Consider the following 26,301-nt stretch of genomic DNA (forward strand, 5'->3'; position numbering starts at 1 on the left):
GCCATCCAGATTTTGTACAACTGTCGATTTGTTGCACTGACTCTATTATTTTCTTGGTTTGAAGCACTACTATGATTCTACATTCTAACAGCTAATCATGTGCTCAAAAATATCCCATATAATTACATTATAATTATCTTGAAACAAATGTTACTTTCTCCTTTTGCTTCCCATATTTCTTTCAGTTCCAAATATATTTTTTCAGCACTTTTAATGTGTGTTCAAAGAGTTCTACCCAATAATCTATTTAAATTCATTCTACAATTCACCCAGGAGACACAATCCCTTTAAACTTTGAGGCGCTCCAGTTGGAACAAAGAGGGGAAAAGGGTTCAGAGTTTGTGGAATAATCACCTCTAATCGATCAATTTCCCCTGAAGGTAAAGCTGAATGAGAGGAGGAGTGAAGAGTTCCATCCAATTCCTTGAAGTTTAAAGGAACTAAGCCCTGAGGCACAGTGTAGAATGAGTCCTGCCTTCCCCTCCCAAGGCCTATTAGGAGGTCATAGATCTCTGTGACATTGCTGCCATTCCCCAAAGACAAGATCCCCAGCCAGAGACTTCACACAAAGAGAAAGGATGGGGAAATAGTCCACTTTTCTTATCAACTCACTACCTCATAAAGGAAGTAGATATTGGTCACAAGCATCTTAAGCAGAGTAATGTAAAAAAAGAAAAGTGCAGTCATACAAAACTGTAAAAATTCAATCTCCTAAGTTTTATCATGTTGAATTTCACATTTGAGAATAGGCTACATGTGGCAGAGCTCTCGTGTGCACACAACTGTATCCAAATACCTAAACATCACCCTGTTTATAAGACAGACTGAATGGCTGCACAGGGCCGAGGAAATAGTTGGTTTCTTTTAATTCATCTTCCCCACAAAAGAGGCCCCACTGTTTCCACATCCCAAATACAGCCCTTCATTTATAATCTTTACACTTCTCCACAGGGACAAACTGACAGCTTTAATTATCATCAATGACCATCAAGGACATGGTGGAAATTCTTGAAGATATTCTCCCATGGTTTGTGTTCTTGATATTTTATTTACAATTTTTGGCAAATAAATCCTGAAACCACAGAATTAGATGATAATATGTTCATTATCAATTATACAACTAAGGCCAGACCACTTCTCTAAAACAGTGATGGTTCCACAAGACATCCAAAGGTAACATTTTTAATACACAGACAAATAATGTTAATTTGCTTCTTGAGTTCTATTCATTTCAAAATGCTAATTTCAAAAACCTCAAACTAATCAAGGAGCAGGTAATTTGCAAATAGTTATAGCTAATACAGGATATTCTCCACTTAGCTCTTACTTGTAAAAAATAAAGTGAATTTACCCATGTATTTTCTATTTCTAAGAGATTTCATCCTTTAGAAACTTTCCATTCATAATCAGTAGCTTTCTTGTGATTCACAAGTTATTAAAACAGGCTGACAGTAAAAACACCTCATTTTATTTTTTTATTTTTTTTTCCCACAGTTAGACATATTTTAGTGAAACTTCAGAACATGAAATCAAAGAGAATATGTAAAATCCAACTAAACAGAAAAGACAAATTACACACAAAAGAACTATAATTAGAATGACTATAGATAGCTCAACAAAAACAATAGCAATCACCATTATGGTGTAATATCTTCATAACGTGGAACAAAAATAACTGTCAACCTATAATCCTCTGCCCAGATAATCTATCAAGAATGAGCGTAAAAACACCTAATTTTAAAATGCACATCAAAAATACAGAGAAGTAGTTCTTAAAACTACCCCTTCGGGCTTCCCTGGTGGCGCAGTGGTTGCGAGTCCGCCTGCCGATGCAGGGGACACAGGTTCGTGCCCCGGTCCGGGAAGATCCCACATGCCGCGAAGCGGCTGGGCCCGTGAGCCACGGCCGCTGAGCCTGCGCGTCCGGAGCCTGTGCTCCGCAACGGGAGAGGCCACAACAATGAGAGGCCACCGTACCGCAAAAAAAAAACCAAAAAAAAAAAAAACCAAAAAACTATCCCTTCAATATTCTAGCTATTTAATTTTAATAAATTAATACATGTAATAACACACCATTCATAGTGGGAAAATGTACCTCATCAGTAAAGGCCTTTTATAAATCCCGATTACAATGCCCAAAATCATTCAAAAGCTTCGAGACAATAATGGACCTGAAAATGATTATTTTATATCCATGTTTTGGTAGAGAATTTCACAAACAAATATATCAAGAAAAAGACAGTAGACTAAATACTAATATCAAAGTTCTGCTGTAGCAAAATCAATGTGGAAACAACAAAGCTTTTACAGCAGGTAATAGTTTAACTGACCCTTCCTCCAAAACTAGAAAAAGGAGCTCACTCAACCAACAGCTCAGAGGTTGGAACCAATTATGGACAATTGCTTTCTCTCTGGTAAATTCATAGAAGAACTTAGTCATGGTCCTGCCAGACCAAGAAAATGACACACTCAAGCCACACCACCTTCTCTAAAACCAAGAGGAGCAGAGACTTGGTGAGTTGTTTTTCACATGATGAAGTAAATGGTAGTCAATAACAGTGGTCTCTGAAATATAGGGTACATATCCCAGGGTAGAAAAGATCGTCTGAATATTTAGCAACCAATCAGAAGGGACATCAGCCATAAATAGCCACCCAACATCCTGAGAGTGAGAAGATAAATAGTCATCCTGGGTGCCCTTGCTTCTCCACTCCCTTCCCACATCTCAAAATAGTGCCCAGTGAAACAGACCTGTGGATCATCTTGTTTAATGTTAAGTAATCTAATTCACACACAATCCTCAAGTTTTGATAAGTGATTTTTAAAGTTTTCTGCAAGGAAACTGCAGGATATTGATAGCTGTGCACAAATAATCAACAAGAAAATGGCAAGTCTAGCCCTTCTACTCCTAGTAAAAGCTCTTTGTCAGCCACAGGATGAAGGACGGAAGAAAGAAACAATTTAATCAGATGTGACCAGAAGTTGGCAAAACAAAATTGAGATTTCAGGAAAGTTATTTGAAATATGGTGGCTATAGCCAACATCGATAGCTATGAACCTCAGCAAGAAGTGTAATAACATACGTTCTCTCTTCGTGGTTTTCTGAGATAGCTCTCTTAGCTCGCACAGCCATTAAAATAAATTGTCAAAATAAATGAATCTAGACCAGAACTTCAAAACAACATAAATTTATTTTTTAAACCTATTTATTTCATCTTCACCTCATTTTTCAATTTCTGTTTTTTGAGTGTTGTATCATATGTGCATCTATGTAATATATTGATAAGTATGTATTATGAAGATGCAGCCTACATTTTTTTAATCAAAAAAGTTTGGAAACCACTGGTCTGAAAAATAAGAAGCATGTGGAGAAGGGGTTGGGGAATGGAATCAGTGGAGGCCACGAGATTGCCTTTTGGGAGCTTAGGGGGATTTGAAGAATGAAGTAGGCTAAAAACACTAAGAAAATATTTTGGGTAGGAAACAGGAAATTGATCAAAACAGAGGGACATAGGAGAATAAAATATACAGTGCCTTAAGCCTAATTAATATAGAAATAGATAATTAATTTATATATAAATGATTAATAACAAAGCATGAATAATGAATTAATATAGAAATTAATGTAGAAATATGCAAATCAAAGGCATAATGACTTGAACCTAATTAATATAAACTAAAGTGTTAAAATATCACATTTATTTCATGTAATTTATTTCAACTAAAGATTTGAAAAGGAACACGGAAAGAAATTTTCTGAAAACAGTTTCAATATGCTTCTGTGAAAACGATGCTTCATTCCATAAAACACTCATTTTCCTTATTCCCACTGCCAACAGAACTCGCTGTTAGGGTACTTGATTGTCAAGTGGAACCAACCAGTCTTTAATTTCCCACAACCATATAACACATGTTCAATCACTTTCATTTTTTCTTTAAATTCTTTAGTCAAAAAAAAAAAAAAAATCCAGATGTCTAAAAATGTTCAGTTCACAAAATCTGTGTGAAGCTTCCAGGGAGTCTCTTAACTTTTTAAATCAAATTAAATGAACATACTATTTTATACTGATGCAGTATCTAATCATTGGTTCAGTTCTTTTTCTTCAAAAATGTGAACCCGTACAGTATCAATATTTGTAAAGGAGCCACAAATATGGTTAGGGTTTTATAAATCTGTTCTACAAACATTTTCCCCCAAACTACAACAGCTTTGCTGTCACACACGCCTCAACCTACTCATCTTACCAACAGTATAGTGGGCCAGAGGGTTAAGAACTAATACAATGCTGTTTAGTTTTTCTGCATTTATACCCAGGCAATTCACATTAATGATGTGAAAGAACACTTAACAGACAACTCAAGTTTGCAAATTAGCAGGAGAGAAGAGAAAAATGACTCAGAACAACAAGCATACAGTATTACCAAATGCACTTTACACATTTATCCTGTTAAGTGAAGCTTAGTTTTGATGATTTACAATGCTAGTTCTTACTCAGTTTTGTAAGCATAATAAAGTCTCCGTAATCTCAGCCTTCCCCATAGCACCCTGCTATTAAATCTTTGTTGAGAAGTGTGATGAGACCCCTCTGGCTTCCAGCCCTCCCTACTCCCTGAGGGAAATAGCAAGAAATGATAGGGTTTGTGGATTAGTAAAATGAGAGGTTCTCTGTGCTTTTCCTTCTTTAAATATATATTTTGATAATCCGTCTTCTGCATCAGAGAGTCCCAACAGCATTAGAGTGTTGATTTCCCTCCCTTCTCAGCCTCCAGGAAAAAGACAGCATGGCTGGGGCAAGACAGGTGGTTTGCATCTCCTGCTACAACTGAAGAGCGGGATTTAATTTTTTTCCCCCTTTCCCCTTATTCCTTCAAGCAGGGATGATATATAATTTACTTACACATATTGGATTGCAGACTAGAGGACAGCTGCCCTGAGAGACAAAGAAGAGGGCCACCCTGTACCTCGTTATCCTTAGGGACTGTTCTGCTGCTTCCTAGGTCAGGATGCTTCTCCAGAACAGTGCCCAGCTTCCAGAATTCCCCTCAGTGATGAACTCCATTAACTATGTGTGTGACCCCCTAGATCTCTGGGCCGATGCTGGATCTGCTGTCCGTGAGTTCAGTCCAGGTCACTGGTACCTACTCATGAACTGACCTGGGGCATACTTGATCCCTGAGCTGACTTTCAAATCTGAGTCTAAAATTGATCATATTGGGACTTCCCTGGTGGTCCAGGGAAGACTTGCCCTTCCAATGCAGGGGGCACGGGTTCAATCCCTGGTCAGGGAAGTTAAGATCCCACATGCTGCGTGGCACAGGCAAAATAAAATAAAATAAAATTGATCATCTTGGTCCATATTTGACCTTCATCTCCTAAGGCCAGGACTAGTCTAGGCTCACTTGGCATGACTATACCAGGATTTCAAAACTTTCTGTTTGGAGTGAGTCAGTTTTCATCTTAGCAGCTCACCCTTGGGTATGAGAGTCACCAAAGAACAGATCTCAAGTTACCAAGAAAGCACTCATTTAGGGATGGGAATCTCAGGGTAGGTTTTTTACCAGTTCAGGGTGGTTTCAACAAAACTACCCTGACTGACTTCCATAGGTGTGAGACCACAGAATACCTCCATTTTGTGTTATTTTGCTAATCAGCAAGTTTTAAGACTTTTCTCTCCTAATTCTACTCTATAGTTAACCCTCCTATACACTACTAGGAATTCCCTCTTTCTTCATACAAATTGTTCACCAAAAGGTTTTCAGGCTCTGGTCTAGATGGATAGATCGACACATGTAAGTAAAGACTTCAAGATTAACAGAAGGGAAGCCACAGGGAGCAAAGAAGAAAGTTGAGAAAACAGCAAGAGACCATAAAATAGCCAGAGAGAAAAGAAGGGGAGATATAAGGACAACAAGGAAATTAAGAGTCTTGAAACAAGGACAGGAATCAAAGGAAAATTAGCAAAGATACAAATGGGGCTAGATGAAGTTAGACAAAAAAAAGAAAAAAGAAAAAAACAAAAAAGAGTAAAACTAAAAGGGAAAAAGAAAACAACTAGAAATATCCTACTTTGCTAAACTAGCATTTTGTCCGCCAGAAAAAAGAAGAAGCACCAAGAAAAGAGTAAACTCAAGCAGCAGGAAACTAAATTTGGAAAAGTCGGACCTCCTAACTTAGAGTAAAAGGTTTTAATCAAGGAAGAAGGTAAAGGCATCATGTTACTTTTTTAATTAAAATGCTGCCAGTGTCTTTAATCTCTTCCAGATTAGACTGAAGGGTACCCTTAGCTAACTCAAGTTTGAACTTTAACACTTTAAACAAATGTGAAGGATTCCTGATTTTGTTTCTCCCCCTTTTGCTTTCTCCCTGATCCTCCACTTCTGCTTTTCCGCTCATCAATCTACCACCCTCCCCAAGAAATCACCCTGAACATCAATAAACAGGACGAAGATCCATCAGCTGTACCTTTCCTGAAATGTTTCATTAAGTCACAAATAAGACTCTGTTTTCTTTCCTTTGTTTAAAATGTTGTGGGAAAAAATGATGTGAGCACAGACTAGATTCTAAGCTTTTAGAAAGCTTAAGATCAAAATAAACCAAATATTTTATTAGGGATTGAGGTTTTCGAAGAAAAAAGTATTTAACCCATAGATATTATCTTCACCATACCATGTGCTGAAAATCCAGCATTTTCTGCACTGATACTAAAGTTGTATAATATATAAAGAAATATATTATTGTATAATATATAAAGTTATCCAGGAATAATGTTTCTTTTGTTGTTGTTATTGTTGTTTTGCTTCACAGAGCTAAACATAAGGATATTTCCATGGCAGGAACTCAATAAAAAGTAAACACTAAATAGAACTTCAAGTTTTTTTTAATATTGAATTTTAAAGTTAATCTTTCACATGAGAGATACACCACTCTCACCCAAGGTAAGATTTCTTGCTGGCATAGTTTATACTGGCCATATCAGTTAGATTCCCATGTCTTCACCTTAATGTTAGTGTTGATTCCACATAAGTAAAGCTTCCCTTTAAAGCTATTCCACTGAAAATAGAATCATACTAACTGCATTTAATGGGATTTTCCAAAAATTACACATTCTGAGGAAAAATGAATTAAATGAAGTCAATTAAATGTACATGAATTAGAAAATGCAAATAAATCCACAAAGAATACCTATACACACCCAACAGAATGCTTAAATTAAAAAGACTGGCAACACAAATGTTACCAAGGACACACAACTGGAACTCACAGACATTGCTGGTGAGAGTGTAAAACGGTGCAACCACTTGTGATAAAGATGCAGAAGTTTTTCATACAGTTAAATATACCCTACCCCATGACTCAGCAATTCTACTCCTACTTATTAACTCAAAAAATAAAACATATATCCACAAAAAGACCTGTATAGGAAGGTTCACGACAACTTTATTCACAATAACCAAAAACTAAAAATAACCAAAATGTCTACCAATAGGAGAATGGAAAACAAAATTACGATACAGTCATGTGATGGAATACTACTCAGCAATAAAAAAGAACAGATTACTCATATACACAACATGAATGAATCTTGCAGACACTATGCTGAACAAAAGAAGCTAGAAACAAAAAAAGAGTACATACTGTGTGTACTTATAAGAAGTTCTAGAACAGGCAAAACAGATCTACAGTTAAAAACTTAAAATCTAGTTGCTTCTGGTGGATCATTATTGATTAGAAAGGGGTCAAGAGAACAGAAATTTCTAGGATGCAGGAAATTATCTTAAGAGGGCTATGGGTCACATGGGTATATGTATTTTGTTAAAGTTTATCAAACTGTACATGGAGGATCTACAAATTTCACTGTATGTAAATGTTACACTATAAACTATAACATTAATAACTATAAACAACTATTAAACTCTAGTTAGTTGGTCTGCTTATCATGGTGATATGAGTAAGCAATTTTGAAACTACTTAATGTGTATTCTAGACTCAGGAAATGAGTAAATATATTGAGGATGATGGAAGCTAGGTGTCTCACTGCTAGAGAGGACAGTAATAAGTATGGAAAGAAAAAAGATTGGAATGTATCTCAAATGTTGGATTGGATTAGAGGTATCAATAGAAACATGTGGTTCTTATTAGAGAGAGAAAATACATATATGTGTATATATTTGTATATACATGCATTTTATAAGTTATATTATACATGTATTATATTAAACACACATATACATTTCCTAAATTCTGTCTGCTGATATGGTTTATAATCAACGATATACCTCTATCAATGAGTATACACAGTGCCCATATCTTGATTTCTAAATACCTTTGTCCTCTTAAAGGAACCAGGGTTCCTTGGACAAAAGATTGATTAGGACTAGAACATGATGAGCCTGGAGTATCTGTTTGCAGCAGAAACTGAGTCAGTCCTCAAATAATGATGGAGACATTAAACTGACCCAGAATCCCATTCGAGGGGACTCCTACTGGCCAAATCTCAGGCAATCTGGGCATCAAAATAATGATAGTAATGAATTATGACCCACTGAATAAAATACAAATCCAAAAGCCCATGGTGATACGAATACAAAAATAAATGAATGAATAAGAAAGGAAACTGTGGCAGAAGGCCAACTAATAAATACAAAAATTATAAAGCTAAAATGGAGATTTCATGAGAGAAAATATTTACTTAGTGTCAAAGCATCTTCCCACAAATTACTTATTATTTACAAAGGGAAAAGGGCAACATTTTAACACTGGAGAAAGTTGGCGGACACCACCTAAAACAAGTATTCAGTGTTAACCCCATCAACACTGGTATAGTACAGTCAACATGAGGTACTTCCTGATCTGATGTACTGAGAAGGGCACAGCATCACTTTGGTGGCATTCCTGCCATGGAAGTATGTAACCTGAATTTACTCATGAGGAAACATCAAGCAAACCCAATTATAGATGGGCATTTTATAAAGTGCTGGCAGGTACTCCTCAAAAAATGAGAGACCATTCCAGGTGAAAGGAAACAAAAGAGACATGACAATTAAAAAATTATGCATGATCCTGAATCCCAGATGAGAAGAAAATGAAACAAACAAACAAAAAACCTCTAAAGGACATTATTGGGACAACTGTTGAAATTTAAATATTGGTGGTGGATTAGATAACAGTATTCTTTGTGTTAAATGTGAACTTTCCTCACTTTGATAAGTGTGCCATAGCCATGTAAGAGACTATATTTGTTCTTAGGAAATACACCAAATATATTTAGAAGGGTGTAAAGTCTCCAACCTTCTCTCAAATGACTAAGAAAAAAAATTAGTGAAGAGACAATGACAGATCAGGTAGGGTAAAATGTAAACAACTGGTGAATCAGATAAGTGGTAGATGGGATTTATATACACTGTTTTTGCAATTTGTCTCTAAGTTTGGAATTGTATCAAAATAAAAGTTACCAAAACTCATAAAAATATGTATATAGCAATGCTTATATAAGCGTCACAGATTTTCAAACTTATACTCCAAAAAAAACGATAATGGGTTTTCTGAAAGAGAGGAGAGTCTATGGCCTAATAAACTTACTCACTGCAATCCCTTTTTGAAGAGCCACAGTGCACTTCAATAAAGAAGCCTATTTAACTGGATTTAATCCAACAGTTCCATAATAATCTGTTCAGGAAACCTGCTTAAAATGGAACACCTATTAAAACCTTACAAAAATATCAATATTCAGTGGAAAACAGCTGGAGAACCACTTGTCTAATAAATACATTTCCTATACATGGTTAGTTGAAGAAAGATTTGTGCTTGGAAAATAAGATAGAGTAAGAGATCTACAAACACACACACACACACACACACACACACACACACACACACTGGAGCAGTGTCAGTATCATCAGTAAGAGAAAAATGACAGGAATCTAAAAAGAGATATCTATCTAAAATGTCCCACCCTGCCTCATATAGTATGTTCTTGCAGGATATATTTTTAAAGAGGGTAGAAACTTGGTAAACTGAGTTTTACTTTTATCCAGCCATTAACTTGAACACATTATGCTTCCTGTCATTTTAAATCTGATTCTTCCCGTGAAATGTATAGCAGAATAGCTTCTGTGCCTTAGTGAGCACCTTCTGTGGGCCAGGCACTGTGCAAGACTCAGAAAATACAATGATGAATAAGACACAGTTCCTGCCATCCAGGAGCTTCCAGTCTAATGAGGGAGATGGAAAAGTTAACACATGCAGTGAATACTGTGATATTCAAGAATAAGCATCGGGCTTTATAGGAACACAAAAAAGGCACCAAACTCAGCAGAGAACGACCAATCAGTGAAAGTTCTCTTGAGGAGATGATATTTAAACTAAAATAAGTTCGTGCACGCTAAACTTCTGTGAAAACTTATTCAGAAGGTATTTTTAAACTTCATTTTAGCCACCCAATGTTAGGCTCTGTATCTACGTGGTATCACGGTACTTTAAAAAAAAAAAAAGGAAATGAAAACATATCCATTAGCTATTAAAATCTGGGTACAATTCAAAATCTAAGGATGACTGTGACAATGAGTTTGCCGTAAACCATCATCTTGGGATTCTTTCTAAAGCGCTTCTAGACTTACCTAGGTACTCAAGTAGAAGAATGTAACAGCTGGAAGAGGGGGTGAACAAAAAAAGGAACAAACGGAAAAAATCAGAAATAGAACAGTATGAGAAGACGAGAAGTGGCAAGTGTTGTTTACCTGTCAGCTGAAAAACAAGAAACAAACGGAAAAACCAGAAATAGAGAAGACGTACGAGAAGATGAGAAGTGGTAGGTGTGTTTACCTGTCAGCTGACATCGGTTAATCTTGTGTTCGGTGATGTCGCTCAGTGACTCAAACACCTGGAAGCAGCTGTCACAGCTGTGCACGGCTTCGTCTTCCAGCTCCTCACCATCTTCCGGCCTCTTCTTACAGTCCGCTGCCTCTCCATCTTCAGTCTTGTCTTCAAGTTCACAGTTGGGGTCTGAAAAAAAAATCAAGACTGTAAGTATGGTGTTTAAAGACAGGTTCTTTTAAAGTAGCGCTTCATCTTGCTACCAAAACCAGAAACACCTTTTTCCTTGAAGCTGCACTAGGAGGGCTTTATTGTAGATTTTATTACAGAAGCATCAAAAGTGAGACTTCCCTAAAATTTGTCAGTTTGTGATGACTGGAGTTTTTCCTTTTCTCCTCCAACATGCAGCCCTTTTCCCAGCTCCTCTTTCAAATAATTTGCCACACTTAAGGTTAACTTTGACATTTTTTTACAGCCTTTGTTTGCTTACAAGAGGGAGATAAATCACTTTTAAAATTAAACAGTCTCCAATGCAAAGGGAAAAACCACTGTGCTTGAGAATGAATTCCTTTTCTGCTAAATATACTCTTTCACAGGAAATTAACAGAATTAGCCAAAAGTCTAGAGTAAGCTAAGCTAATTACCATAGGCACAAAATTGACCTTTACTTATAAACTGGTCAAAACACACAGTTACCCCATTATTTGTTAGACAGCAATAGCAAAATAAGTTCTACCACACAGCATAACATTCTTGCAAGCACCAATTCAAGTGTTAATGTACTGGTATGCCTCTTGTTTTCAAAATCATCAAAAAATGAAACAAAATATACAAAGAGCAATTGCAAATTATAATCAAGTCAACAACTTGAACCCGCATTATCAGTTTCAAAAAGCTAAATAGAAGGAAAACTAAAAATAGTGCCATTGTAACCCTAAGAATGATACACAAAGAGCGAGGGGAAATAAGAGAGCAAAACACATGCAATATTTTCACTTAGGGCTCAATAAATACGTTGTGATTTTCTTTATGCTGTCTTTTGCCTCATTTTAGTGAAGTATCCCCAAACATTCTAGTGTCACTGTTCCTCTTTGCAGGAAAGCATAGAGGGAGAGAAGATGCCTCTTTAGGGAAAATTAGGATAATACAATCTGTGACAACTTACGGGACATTCATTTCTAATAGCAATAAGTCCTCCAAAGTCAGAAATAAATTATGTCTCAAAATAGAGTTTTCAATGAACAGTTACAAAAGAACTGTATCCAGATACCTAAGAAATATGTAATGTGTTACCTGTAGTCAATTTTTTTAGATATGGGAGGATAAATATTTGCAATGTTACGATACAGAATTCACAGAATCAAACTAGCCCAGACTTCTTAGAAAAGTCAGTAAGTGCCACCATACCACTGCCCGCTGTCGGAAAGTGCTTCCTGCTACCTTGCATGTCACGTGCTTCTGCGAACCTATTTCTACAAGTCACGGTGCTCCCCTTTGGCTGGCGGTTATTCCAAAGCCTTTCTACACATCTGCAATAAACTTAACTATATCACCACCCTTCAAATGGTTCACATATACCAAAATCAACTTACATTTCAACATATATAATAATCTCTTGGGTTTGTAAAACAAAAGCAGAATTCCCAAATCAAAGAGCAAGTAGTTTTGTTTGTTTATTTTCAAAAAAACCTAAAAAACGTGTTTAAGTAAATTGGTAATTTGAGTTGATTTGCCGTCTGGAAAATTATCTCAACACTCTATGCAGTACCCATTTCAACATACTGGGGTTTAGACTGCTCGTCCCTGGGGGAGTAATCACAAGTTCTTTTTCGTTTGTCTTGTACTTTGCCCAGCACAGCACGCCAGGAGACGAGGGTTCGTGCCCCGGTCTGGGAAGATCCCACGTGCCGCGGAGTGGCTGGGCCCGTGAGCCATGGCCGCTGAGCCTGCACGTCCGGAGCCTGTGCTCCGCAGCGGGAGAGGCCACAACAGTGAGAGGCCCGCGTACCACAAAAAAAAAAAAAAAGAGTACACTAAAAAGTCCTTTACTGGTATTTCTTCTGTAAACAGGAACAGACCAGTCATCTCCAAATTCAAAAGCACCTACGTGCCTACATTTTCCAAAACTGACACTGTATAATCCATCACATTTGCCTTTGCTGGTTTCAAATGTTTCATCTAGAGCTACAGACACAAGAAACAGGTAATGGTTCAAAGAGCTCCAACAAGCTAAAACAAGTGGTAAAATACTGCCAAATTAGAGTAATTCAGGAAAACAAATAACTGTCCCAATTATGGTGAACTGGCCGGCACACCGTTAAACACTTGGTGGAAGGCAGCAGGCGCACACTGAACACTCGGTTGTTTAGCATGAGTTTCCAGTTTCTCATAAAACTGACAGCACTCAGAGAAATGTGGCTGCTAGGTCTGAATTTTAATACGATTATTTAAATGCTATGCATCAAGTTTGCAGGCCTGTTTGTTTTTAAATAAGGAGACACTCTGAATACTTTAAGTAGTATGCAGCGAAAATGATAAGAACTTGCCTCCCTTATTATTCAAGGATATGGACACTTTACACGAATCCAAATCAAAAATATCAAACAAATAGGAAAGCCTGCATGATGTTTTAGCTCTTAACAACTAAAGAATGACCCCAGTCCATGCTTCTGACACTGTGGCTAGTTATTAAAATGAGGGTCATTTTAAGACTAATAAAAAATGGTTTTGCTTCCACTTCTGCATTTACAGATAGAATCCTTCAGGGGCTGAAGTCAGTCAAGCTTATTCACTTCTGCTGCAACTTCAGGATGCAAGCTCCAGCCAACTGGCGAATTGTTTTTTAGGTCACCACGTAAGAGGGACCCTCTGGGGGGTGGGTGCGATTATAGCCTATGATGCTTTGGTGTAGCACAATGAGTCCTGGAAACCCAGACTCTCTCCCTGAGAGTAGATTTTTTTTTTTTTGCCAACCTCCACATCCAGGAGGAATTCTTTCTTGCCCATTCGAAAGATGGGTTTAGGGCTTTTCTGGTGGCGCAGTGGTTAAGAATCCGCCTGCCATGGCAGGGGACACGGGTTCGAGCCCTGGTCCGGGAAGACCCCACATGCCGCAGAGCAACTAAGCGCATGCTCCACAACTACTGAGCCTGTGCTCTAGAGCCTGCGAGCCACAACTACTGAGCCCACGTGACACAACTACTGAAGCTTGCCTGCCTAGAGTCCGTGCTCCGCAGCAAGAGAAGCCACAACAATGAGAAGCCCGCGCACCGCAATGAAGAGCAGCCCCCGCTCGCCGCAGCTAGAGAAAGCCCGCACACAGCAACGAAGACCCAACGCAGCCAAAAAAAAAAGCAAAACAAAAAAAACAAAAGATGTGTTCATTTCCGTTAGGAGTTTCCATTCCTAATGGCAGTTGAGGTAGGAAGATTCTAGAAAGCTGACACTGTCAACCATTTCTTTCCCACAGGCGGCTACACTTCGATAATTGCACATGGCCTTAGTTATGTAGTTTTTATAAAGCCCTTTGAGAGCCAGTCATAAGAAATAACTGTACTGCTCTGCTAGCCATTCAGACCTCTGACTTCAGCCCAAGGAGTTATAAATACAAGGTCCGTCCCTGTAAGCACTGCTCCAACCTGAACACCACTGCAGGACGGACAGCTGTTATTCCAACTCTACTGTTGTACTACAAATCCACCCAAAGGGCAATATTTTAAGACATCCGCACAGCCCCCTGCACTGCCACCACAAACCCCATCATAGCCACAGGCACCACTCTGTTCTCTGCCCTAGAGGAGGCCACCCAGATTCGTTTCATCCATCACAAATGACCTCTGCCCAAGCAACCTGCAGGCTCATCCCTTCAGAAGGGTCCCTATGATGCACTGGACTGAAAGTGTTCAGACCCAGATAAAAGACACAACTATTACTGTAAAAATAAATGGCAGCTCTCTGTTTCCGATTTTGTTAACGTTACTTGTAAATGGAAATTTAAAAGAAGTGTAATTTTTCCCCTTATTATGTTCCCTGGTGGGTGGTTCCTTCCTTCTTCTCATCCTCCTCTTCGTAAGGGTGGTTATTGCTACAACTTGGTTTAATAAAATTACAACTTTGGGGAAAATGAAAAACTGCACTGGCTTAAAAGTGTTGGAGGCCATAAATGCATGGCCTTCAATTAATTTCAAGTGTGGGATCAATTTGAGGCCAACCAGCAGAAATTCTGTTCTGTCCGTGTAAAAATGAGGTTTCACCACATTTACTTTTTATAACCTATATAAAAGTCAAGTAAAAGTAATGAATATCTAAAACCCATCTCAGTGGACTGGCAAAGACTATCTGTATTCTTGAAACTCATCCTACATATTTCTCTCTGTACAACAAGGATCCCATGCCTGATCAAAGTTAAAATGTCAAACCACTGAGAAAACAGCCCAATTTCCAATCCATTTCACTGCCTAGAAATGGACCTCCTTCCAAGCCACTTTTGCATGGAAAAGCACTGGCAAAAGAAAGAAAAACTAAGGGATCATGTGGTTATAATTATTACCAGGCAAGGAATATTTCTGCAGCTCAGTGGTAAAGTAAAACTCTGTTGCTCTCTGCTCCCTGTACTGTCCATCGCAAAACAACTGCCTCATTAAATCTCTGCAGTAAGATTAATATGCCGTAGCTACACTACATTTATAACCTGGTACTCTATAAAAAGCACATTTAATGGTAAGAGCCAGAGCCTAGATACAAAGTATTACTATAAAAACTTCTGGCAGTGAGTATGCAGTCCAGGCCCTCTGTCCTTCTCGCTGGAGATATAAATGAGGCTTTTCCTGGTTGACTCTAAGCATGAGGCTCTACCTTACAAACCAGTACATTTTTATAAGAGTGGCAGAAACACAGGGTTCTGAGGATGATGTAAATATGAACGCAAGAAGACTACTTAACAACTAAGATTGGCAAGAGATGAATGAACCCAAAATACTCAAACACAAACACAAACTTAAAACTGGACCATTTCCTTATAGTTTGTTCTCTGGTCATAGCCAGCTTTTCACCAAATTAAACAACCATGGCATGAATTACTCAATCTTAAAGCAACCCACATAGTGCCAGTAAGTTCAAAAATAACAGCTAAAATATGCATACTGCCTTAAAAAAAAGAACATGTGATGACCATGACCTCCTGGAACTTAATTACCTAAAACTATAAAAAAAAAAAAAAAAGATGTTCAAGAAAAAGTGGCCTCAACACTACATTACTAGTGGACTGGTAAAAATATGTTTTTGTTATTTTGGAAAGCTGCCTAAGTTTTTTCTTCCAAGGATATCTTCTGAAAATAAAAAGAGCACTATAACCCAGGTCTTATTTTGAGGAACCCTATGGTGAACAGGTAAACAAATAATTTAAACAAATGCATTCCACACTCAAATGTCCCCAAATGACTACAAATGATGCACCTCAAGTTAACAATAATCTTGTGCAAATAATAATGAATTGTCTGATGTTGGTTTTTTTTAACATCTTTATTTGAGTATAATTACTTTACAATGGTGTGTTAGTTTCTGCTGTATAACAAAGTGAATCAGTGGTATGTATACATATATCCCCACATCTCCTCCCTCTTGCTTTTCCCTCCCACCCTCCCTATCCCACCCCTCTAGGTGGTCACAAAGCACCAAGCTGATCTCCCTGTGCTATGCCGCTGCTTCCCACTAGCTATCTACCTTACGTTTGGTAGTGTATATATGTCCATGCCACTCTCTCACTTTGTCACAGCTTACCCTTCCCCCTCCCCATATCCTCAAGTCCATTCTCTATAAAAAGAAATGAAATTGAGTTATTTGTAGTGAGGTGGATGGACCTAGAGACTGTCAGAGTGAAGTCAGAAGGAGAAAAACAAATACCGTATGCTACCACATATATATGGAATCTAAAAAAAAAAAATGGTTCTGAAGAACCTAGGGGCAGCACAGGAATAAAGACGCAGACATAGAGAATGATGTTGTTTTTAAAGCTCACATGTGGTCACAACAACTGGCCTTCTAGGGTTTACTGACATCTTTAGAAGTCCCACACCTAAAAAGAAAACCAGATACTACTCCTTTTTAGAGCAAACCATGTCTGAAAGCACTCCTCCCCTCCAAGTATGTTCAAATCCCATCAACTGGTGTATCTTGATAACTTTATAAGAACAGAGGAAAAGTGACCTTCGGTTTACCGAGAGTTAACGAGGAGCATCCCTCCTTTTCAAAAACCAAAGGGTGGGATCATTATTTTGTGCTTTCTGGGCTCTACACGTGCATTCTCACTGGAAATCCCATAAGATGAAAACAGATTTAGGGAAAATAAATCGTCCACTGTTTATAAAATCTCGAGCAGGCTCTAATGAAGGAATGCGCCATCTGGCCCACACCCACCTGCTACTCTGCTACCTCACTTTTTTTCTACTCTCAAGAAAAGGTAAACAAACAAAAGGAAACAAAAACAAAAGCGATCAGTGAGGTGGCCAAGGATGAACATTCCTGGAACTTTAGCTTCAGGACAGGGACAGCCCTCCCAGGCTGAGACCTGGCTGATGCCAGCAGGTCCAAAGAGCTCAAGTGGTCAAGGATCAAAACGTGCTCTTTTTACTTTTCCTGCAGTGTTTATCTTCTAACCACTCTATTCTGTGAAAGTTATTAAATTGTTTTATAGAAAAAAGGGAAAAAACAAAACAACAAAAAACCTTTTCATGTACTGTTCTCTCCTTTGTCTCTAAAATCTTCTCAGACAAAAAGAATTATCTCTATGTTAAACAGAATCACACAGTTGAAGTTTAGAATTTCTGTGGTTTTGCTTGATTGTTCTACAGGTCCTACAGGTCTATCATGATCCTTGAAGACCAAAGAGAAATATCACAGGTGCACTATTATGAAGGAGCACATGCCAAACATGAATTTATTACCACTTTTCTTTCTACAGTGAAATTCCTTGTAGGAGGATGCTGAGTGGGAGGAAATAAGCCTGGGGAGAGGTTAAAACACACAAACACACAAAACAAAAAATATACATGCACATTTTGGAACCAAATAAAACGTTTCTTGGCTTCCAATCGGAATCTTACTCAAATTTCTTTCCTCTTCTTCATCTCTCTTTATCTTTAACATGAAATTTAGAACAAAGCCATCTTAGCACTCCAACTTTCATACAGAGTATTTATAAACAGATCCCTGTCTTAGTCATTTAACCTTCAATTGGAGTGACTGTGGTTGCCTTGTCACACCTTCAGTAAACAAACATTTTCTGAGCACCCACACAGTAATAGGCATTTGGCTAAGGCCCTCGAGATGCAAGGTCTAAGACCTGGTCCTTGTCCCAAGGAGCTTGCAATCTGCTGCAGTTTCCCAACCAGTGGGTCAAAAGCAGGTTCAGGTGTTCAAGGATATTGATCCTTTCCACCCTCGAAGCGGCCACGTACAGCTTGAGATAACTGGAAACTGCAGGCCAGTTGCCTCTCCATTTATCCAAGTGTTTCCTTCAAAACTTATCATTTTTCTGCGTGTGCCATGACATGAGAAGAGCTGGCAAGCACTGGGGAAGGGGGAGAGAGAGATGAGTAAACCAACGACTGCAGAAGGAGGGATAACTGCTCGGATGGAGGAGCTCACAGACTTTTAAAAGCCCACAGGCTTTTTTTTTAATATATATATAAATTTATTTATTTTTATTTTTATTTTTGGCTGCGTTGGGTCTTCGTTGCTGTGCACGGGCTTTCTCTAGTTGCGGCGAGCAGGGACTACTATTCGTTGTAATGCATGGGCTTCTCATTGTGGTGGCTTCTCTTGTGGAGCATGGGCTCTAGGCACACGGGCTTCAGTACTTGTATCACGCGGGCTCAGCAGTTGTGGCACACAGGCTCTAGAGCACAGGCTCAGTAGTTGTGGCACACGGGCTTGGTTGCTCCACAGCATGTGGGATCTTCCTGGACCAGGGCTTGAACCCGTGTCCCATGCCTTGGCAGGCGGATTCTTAACCACTGTGCCATCAGGGAAGCCCAGCCCACAGGCTTTTAAATCAGATGGTGCGGAGCAGGAAAATGTTACAGAAAGAGTAGCAAAATTGGGCTAAGTTTTAAAGAATGGGGCTTCCCTGGTGGCGCAGTGGTTGAGAGTCCACCTGCCGATGCAGGGGACGCGGGTTCGTGCCCCGGTCTGGGAAGATCCCACATGCCGCGGAGCGGCTGGGCCCGTGAGCCATGGCCGCTGAGCCTGCGCGTCCGGAGCCTGTGCTCTGCAACGGGAGAGGCCACAACAGTGAGAGGCCCACGCACCGCAAAAAAAGAAAGAAAGAAAGAAAGAAAGAAAGAAAGAAAGAAAGAAAGAAAGAAAGAAAGAAAGAAAGAATGGGTAGCACTGAGGGCAAGTAGAAGATGGCTCTCCAAAAAGAGGAAACATATGTAAAGGCAGAGATGCGAAACATGATGCTTTCCAGGAAGTGCAAGCTCTTCTGTGTTACTCAGATGAAGAGCTCTGGATAGAGAGGAAAGAAAGGGGAGCAGTGGCAGGGACAAGGCTAGAAAATTGGGAAGATCATGAAGGAACTACTGTGAACTAAATGTTCAAATGTTAACCTTGGCGCTATGAAAAATCATTGAAGGATTTTAAGGAGAGCAACTGATCGCATTTACATTTTAGAGAGATGCCCCACTGGTGATTAAGAAGACGGTTTGGAAAGAGACCAGACCTGGAAGCAGGGAGACCAGTATGGAGGGTCTGACATAATGCAGGGAAGAAGTCCAAGAGAGCAAGCTAAATCAATAGCAGAAAGGAGGTCATGGGAGGCATCCCAGAAACAGGATTCAGAGGACTTAGGACTGACTGTGACCCTAAGAAAATGGGGAGCTGTCTCAGTGACAGCCAGGCATCAGGCATGGTGGAGCCAGTCCCATAGGTGAACTTGCTATCTCGGCTTTAAAATAGGTGTATCATCCAAGGCTAATGACTTGCTTTCTTCACTATCTTCACACCCAGATTTTGCCTTTTATCCACAATCCCAATAAAGCCAAAGCTGGAGACAGACTGGACAGAAATATCACAATCACACCAGCTAACTTTTTAATCTAGTGCAAGAGATTTGCAAAGGCCCCGGTGACACTTCCTGGGACTTAAGAGGTTTTTGGTGAGATTCCTTTTACTTTCATCTTATTTCAAACACACACAAAGCCAAGGAAACATAAATGCAAAATTTGACTAAGGACAAAAACAGGTACTGATTCTAATAACTCTCTTTTATTCCATCTTTTAGGAAAAAGAAATTAACCCTTAGTTTAAGTTAACATGATTCCACACGTAGTCCATGATCCTTTTTGAAAGACAAAGTAATAACACTAGACCACTACTGTCAATAATATAAAGCCAAATGAAAACATTAGAACATTCACATTAAAAGCTTAGCCTTCGTGTGGAAGAAAATAGTGCGAGAAACCACAAAAAATGATAACAAGTCAACAGGGCAAATATGAGATGGAAACACTAAAATGGGGACACAAACTCAAAATTATCTAACCTAATAGAAAAAGAAAAAAATTATCCTGCAAAGGTTTTGTTTTGTTTTTCCCCTAGATGAAGGGTTTCCAGTGAACTCTCCAATGTCTTTTTATTGTTGTTTTTGTTTTGTTTTGTGACGCTTCTTGGCATACACCTTTCTTCTCGCCAGATTTGAGACTCTTGATTCTTCCAGTTACCCTGATACCTTCATGCTCAACATCGCTGGCTCACTGAGAAGGGGCTGTTGATAACATCTGAGTATAGTCCCTAACTCCCTACAAAAACAAACAAACAAACAAACAAAACCAACTTCTACATCCTTATGCTCAGTATTACACCAAGCCTCATGGACCCTTTCTTCCATTTTATATCAGAAAAAATATTACATAAAAATATTTTTAATATCCAGATATACAGGACTAATTTGCTACAGCCAAGTGATTCTAAAACTGCTAAAAATCCACTCTGAAGGAAAACAAATTATTTTTAAAAGATTTATGCATAGTTTTTAGCACGTAATGACCAGGTACCTTGAAAAATGCTTCTTAGGGCAACTACAACAATAAAGGAAACACGTTTTGAAACTAGGATTCAGGCATTTGGATATCTGGGGAAAAGTCTAGTTATTTCTTCTTTACATGTAACCAATAAGCCTCAGGTATAGTAGCACAGCGAGGAAGCATTACTCCGTCCCAGCCAAAGAAAATCTGGGAAGAAAAGTTTTATATTTCAGGCGTCATACTTTCTGATACTTCTACCAACTGTTCTTATGACTTCAGCTATTTTAGATAACACCAATCCAACTGTAACAATATTTCTTAATTGGACACAAAGTTACCTATGTCAACAATTACAGAAACACTAGCTTAGGGAGAAAGTTTTGCTTTGAACAAGAAATATCCGTTTGCTGCAATGTAACAATGCTCATCTTTAAATTCTGAGATGATAAACTCCAATCTCATTCACAAAAATCATTCAAATATTACCACTCCATTCTCTTTATTGGTGACTTTATTTTTGCTTTTGTTTTAAATTGGGAAGTTCCTCTTCTTAATTGTAATGATATATTTGAAAGACGGGACAACTGGTTTTGCCTAAAGTTGTGAATTAAACACAAGATCTGGATGGAGCATTATTATCCCACTAAGTGGAATCATATAGCTCAGGAACATGAAAAACTTTGCTTATTTTTTTGCTTTTTCCCCTTCCGAAGCTCCAACTGGTTCTCAAACAAACTGGGGATCAAACTGTCACTAAAATAAAGTGGAAAATAATTTTAAAACAACATTTTTTAAAGATTTTTTTTCTTTCCTTTCGAGCTGGCACACAAGTAAGTGTACAGCCCACATTTCTAAGAAATGATCCCATTCAGGAAGATAAGAAAGTAGTTTCTAAACAACTTATTTGGTAACATGATGGCTCAGCGAAAAAGAAAGAAGGAAAGAGAAAAATCCTATAAAATAAGGCAAATGTTTGTATAATGAAAGATCAGAACAAAAAGTGAGGCTGTGATTTATGACTTATGAGCTATTACAAAATACAAGAAAATTTATGTATAATTGGAAAAAATTCATTTTGTTCTCCTCTAGTTGGGCTAATAAATTTTAAAATATAGGCAACCCTAAATGTCTAAGGTTCCTTCAGCCTGATAAACAAAACAAGGAAGGCCACACAACCAAAAATAAACTATAAAAATAGATCATTATTGATTTAGTACCATTTCTGAAACACTTTCCTTAAGGAGTTTGAAACAAAGGGAATAAAAGAGCATCATTTTTTAACTTTTTAACTGCACTTTTCGTTTCCTAGAACACAAGAACTGCTTATGTTTCCATGAGTTTAATGTTTTTCTTTAGTTCTAATGCAATATCTCCAAAAACCAGATTTTAATAAGGCACCTTTTGCTACAGAATGACAACCTTGCCAAATGTGCATTCCATCTGCATGTATCTGCAGACAAGTAATAAAGACACCAGTGCCATTAGCATAATCAATACACAATTTACAGAGCTACCCAGATAGAACTGAAAGTGAACGTGTATGCCATTATCTTAGTAACTATAAATTAATAGTCGTTTGTGGAAATATATTCCCACTTACATTGTTTCAATCCTGCCTTGTCAAGATAATGAGCATAGATATAGATATAAATAGTATATATTACACATAAACATTTTAAATGATTTATTATCAGATAATCCCCAAATATGCATAAAGTAAAATCAACTAAATCAATCACACATAGGGCAGAATGGCTGATAAATAACCATATTTAACCATTTTTGGTTTTTACCATGTAATTTAATAAGCAGAAAAATATATATATAAATATACACATATATATAACATTCAGAAACATAATTTTCACTGGAGAAGGAACATGCTCTCAGATGGTGAGCCAGGAGATCTCACTCTATTTTCTTAAAAGAATAATAAGGACACTAATCTGGTCAATTCTACTACTTGCTGCTTGCAATTTTTAAAAATCCAACCCTTTTGAAAGTTTGTATTTAGCCAACACTATTAAAAAAAAAATATATATATATATATATATATATATATATATATATATATGTGCCATCTCTGAGCTCTCATCTCTAAGACATCAGAATTGGCATCATTTCTTTAGGGATGGTGACAGGTCGTTGCCGATTCCCACCATAGATGGCATCGATGTCCCACCAGTCCTCGGGACAGCCCACATCCAACACGTGTGTCCATCTTGTCACAACAACAAAGCAAATTTGCACGGAAAAGTGGCATATTTCAAATGAAAGAAAGCAGACATTGCTTCAGGATGGTAACCTGCCAGTGGGAAATGTGAATTGTTTTTTACCCTAGCTTCTCCACACAGTGTATTTAAAACACCCAATGTGACATTACCAGGAACTATTCAGCCCAAAGTCAGCTGCATTGCTCCAATGTTTCAGGCACAGTCATCGGTCGCTTCTCCTATCACTCAAACTGGTGGAGGGCTCGACCTAAGCAAATCTCCTGACCTTTCAGTGACAGCAACCAGAAGAACACCTTTGAAAGTCCACTCAACCTCTATAAGTATTTCTGCTGAGAACTCACCAGCAATGGGAAAACACTCCTGGGTCCCTCACTCCAGCACTGCACCCCACCCCGACCTTCTCTCAAATACCTCCCAGATCAGCTTTCTGAGGCATGCGATTCTTTTATCTGAAGCCAAAGCCTTTAATCACACAATTAGAGATTTGTCAGGTTTCCACTGCTTTCAATTCTCTCTCAGGTGTAACTGACTAATATCATTTTTTTTTCTTGTAGAAGTAACTTTTGGGGGTTGGGGGTGGAATAGTAGAGGGAACTGAGATCAAAATGCTTAAAGCAAAAGGAACACAAGAGGGGAGAATGTGGTGGCCAGAGGATTCATTATTTCCACCTCTTGCTTTGGCTTAAGATTGGCTTTGGCTTCTTCTATTAGAAAATTCTGAGACTCAAGCCTGCCTATTTTCAAGTCAGGAAATCTACATTCTTTTTCTGCTTCAGCCATGCTAATGGGATGAAATCTGTGTCTGTGCCTCAGTTTCCTCATCTATAAAACTGAGACAATGATAACTGACAAGATTCACTTAAGATCAAATGAAATAGATACACAGTGTCTTTAGAAACATTAAAGAGGTGCCCAAATACAAAGTATTTGCCATAAAGAGTGAACTCACCAGAGCTCCAGCTCCATTACCCCCCTTTAATTGTAGAGAATGGTTACTAAAAGTTGAATATAAAAACTTACACCATTCCTCTTAGGCTTTCTCCAGGAGGGGGAATAGTTTCTGCTCTACAAAGTTGAATATAAAAACTTACACCATTCCTCTTAGGCTTTCTCCAGGAGGGGGAATAGTTTCTGCTCTACAAAGTTGACTATAAAAACTTACACCATTCCTCTTAGGCTTTCTCCAGGAGGGGGAATAGTTTCTGTTCTACACAAAGAGACAAGGCAGCCACAGACTGTGCCATGCATGCCTCTGGACTTTGCAGAAGAGGGAAAGATGAAGAGGAAGAACTGTGTCTGCTTCCTCAGCTTCCCCATGAACTTCACCCATAATCAAAAGCTGGTACTACTTACAAACTTTCTAAGAGGCTGCTAAGATACCTGTTAGGCATCTTACATGTGTTACCTAATACAACAGCCCTGTGAAATAGATTCTTACCATTTTATTGGTAAGAAAACTGAGGCTTAGTAGGTTTCATAACATGCAGGATTCAAAACCAGGTCATCAGGCATGGTATCCCTCAGGTCAACTCATTGCGACACACTGATAGGGGACAAAAGCCTGAGACCTTGACAGCTAACACTAGACTAAGGAAGGTGACTCTCACAGGGCAGGAGGTCTAGGATTCTGGCTTTTGTTGAGAGGCTGAGAGGGACGGGGAAAGTCACTTTACCTTCTACAGCCTAGAATGTGTACAGCCGCGAGAGGCAATTCCTAGAATCAGAAATCAAGAGACTGAGACTCTTCCCTATTCTATCACAAAGTCCTGGTGCGACTTGGGATGGGGCACAGAAGCTCTTCCGGTCTTGGAGACGTCAGGGTAGATGGGTGCTCCAGCATCCTTGCCCCGCTCGGGCCACTGCACTTCCCCGGCCTCTCACCTCTTCTCTAACAAGACATCCAGCCCCAGCCAGGGCCGACCTGTTAGGAAACTGAAAGGCCACCCCAGCCCTTTCTAAAGAGTCTTCTAGGATATCTATTTCAAATTATCTCAAAGTGGAATTTCCTTTGTCACTTACTATCATTTAAGGATATTCCACTCATTAAAAGTGGCCTCGCACAATCCTCTTGACTCTCTCCACCCCGATTTTCAATTACTATTTCTTTCACTTCGTTTAGCATTAAGGTTGAAGGAAAAAGTATAAATGGATATTTGAAAGTCATCTGATTGGATGTATTAAGGTTTTAGGCTTTGTCCGTATAGAAGGACAACTTTATGACAGTTATAATTTAGTTAAAATAAAAAGACATGGTAGTGTCTGCCCAGAGTATCAGACAAATGAGTACTGAGGTCAACCAGCGGGCAACGGCACAGGCTGGGTTTCTAAAGCCCAAGGGACAGTCAGAGCCCAGCAATCTGGGAGTGGGGACTGGGTGATTTCATGAACTAAACACAGAGAGGACTGGTGACTAAATGAGCAAGGGAAGGCAAGGGGAAATAAAAATAAAGCAAACTGACCAGTTAGGACTTACTGCAGAAGAGAATGAAGAAGAAATGAAGAGCAGAGAAAATTCAGACAATCTGTCCCAAAGTAAGGTTTCACATAAAATTAAAGCAGTGGCTAGACACAGCCAGGCACGGACTGGTAGGTAACAGCCAGTCAGCAAGACACATTCTATCTGTACACCCTCTACTCGTACCACTTCTAGACAACACAAAATTCCTCTCTGAAGCCTAGAAGAAAATGCTTCTAGATCAATTTACTGATGGGTATGGTGATGTAGAAAATCATCCTCTTGTTTGGCTAATTCCTTTATAATCTCAAGCCCAGATTTACCTTTTTTTTTTTTTACCTTTTTAATTTAAGGATTATTAATCAATCTAGTATGATTAAACCTTCATAATGATACGTGAATTATTTGTCTCTACCTTCTCTCCAGAGAACGATTAGCCTACCTTTGCAAATTCGTATTTAGTGATGGCCCTTTTTCAAAGAACCACAAAGATCTGACTTACCAAGAAGATGGCAGAGGCTCTAAAATTAATTAGCTCCACTTTATGTTTCCATTATCTTTTAATTGGAATTTCTGCAGGATTTTTTCCTTCAGAACTCTCTCTACATTGGCAAAGCAAAGTGAAGCTTGGAATCAAGGGCTGCTTTGGCCAGTGGGAAGGGACTGGTCATGGTAGACTGAACCCAGCGAAGATGTCCACAAGGGACCCATCCAAGGCAGGCCTCTGAAAGCTGTGTCCAGCCACACTGGTACCTAGAAATCCACAGAAAAGACTTG

General features: G+C 38.7%; 1 protein-coding gene across 2 annotated transcripts in view; it reads right to left on the reverse strand.

Moving 5' to 3' along the window:
* ZNF521 (zinc finger protein 521) overlaps window positions 1-26,301 on the reverse strand; it is a 265,231-nt gene that overhangs the window by 224,551 nt on the left and 14,379 nt on the right. For both annotated transcript variants that reach the window (XM_079718024.1, XM_079718023.1), the window contains exon 2: window positions 10,823-11,002. In XM_079718024.1, coding sequence (XP_079574150.1) covers window positions 10,823-11,002 — 180 coding nt within the window. The remainder of the gene's footprint in view (window positions 1-10,822; window positions 11,003-26,301) is intronic.

Source organism: Hyperoodon ampullatus (genome assembly GCF_949752795.1).
Source record: "Hyperoodon ampullatus genome assembly, chromosome: 13".
NCBI classification, from domain to species: Eukaryota; Metazoa; Chordata; class Mammalia; order Artiodactyla; family Ziphiidae; genus Hyperoodon; species Hyperoodon ampullatus.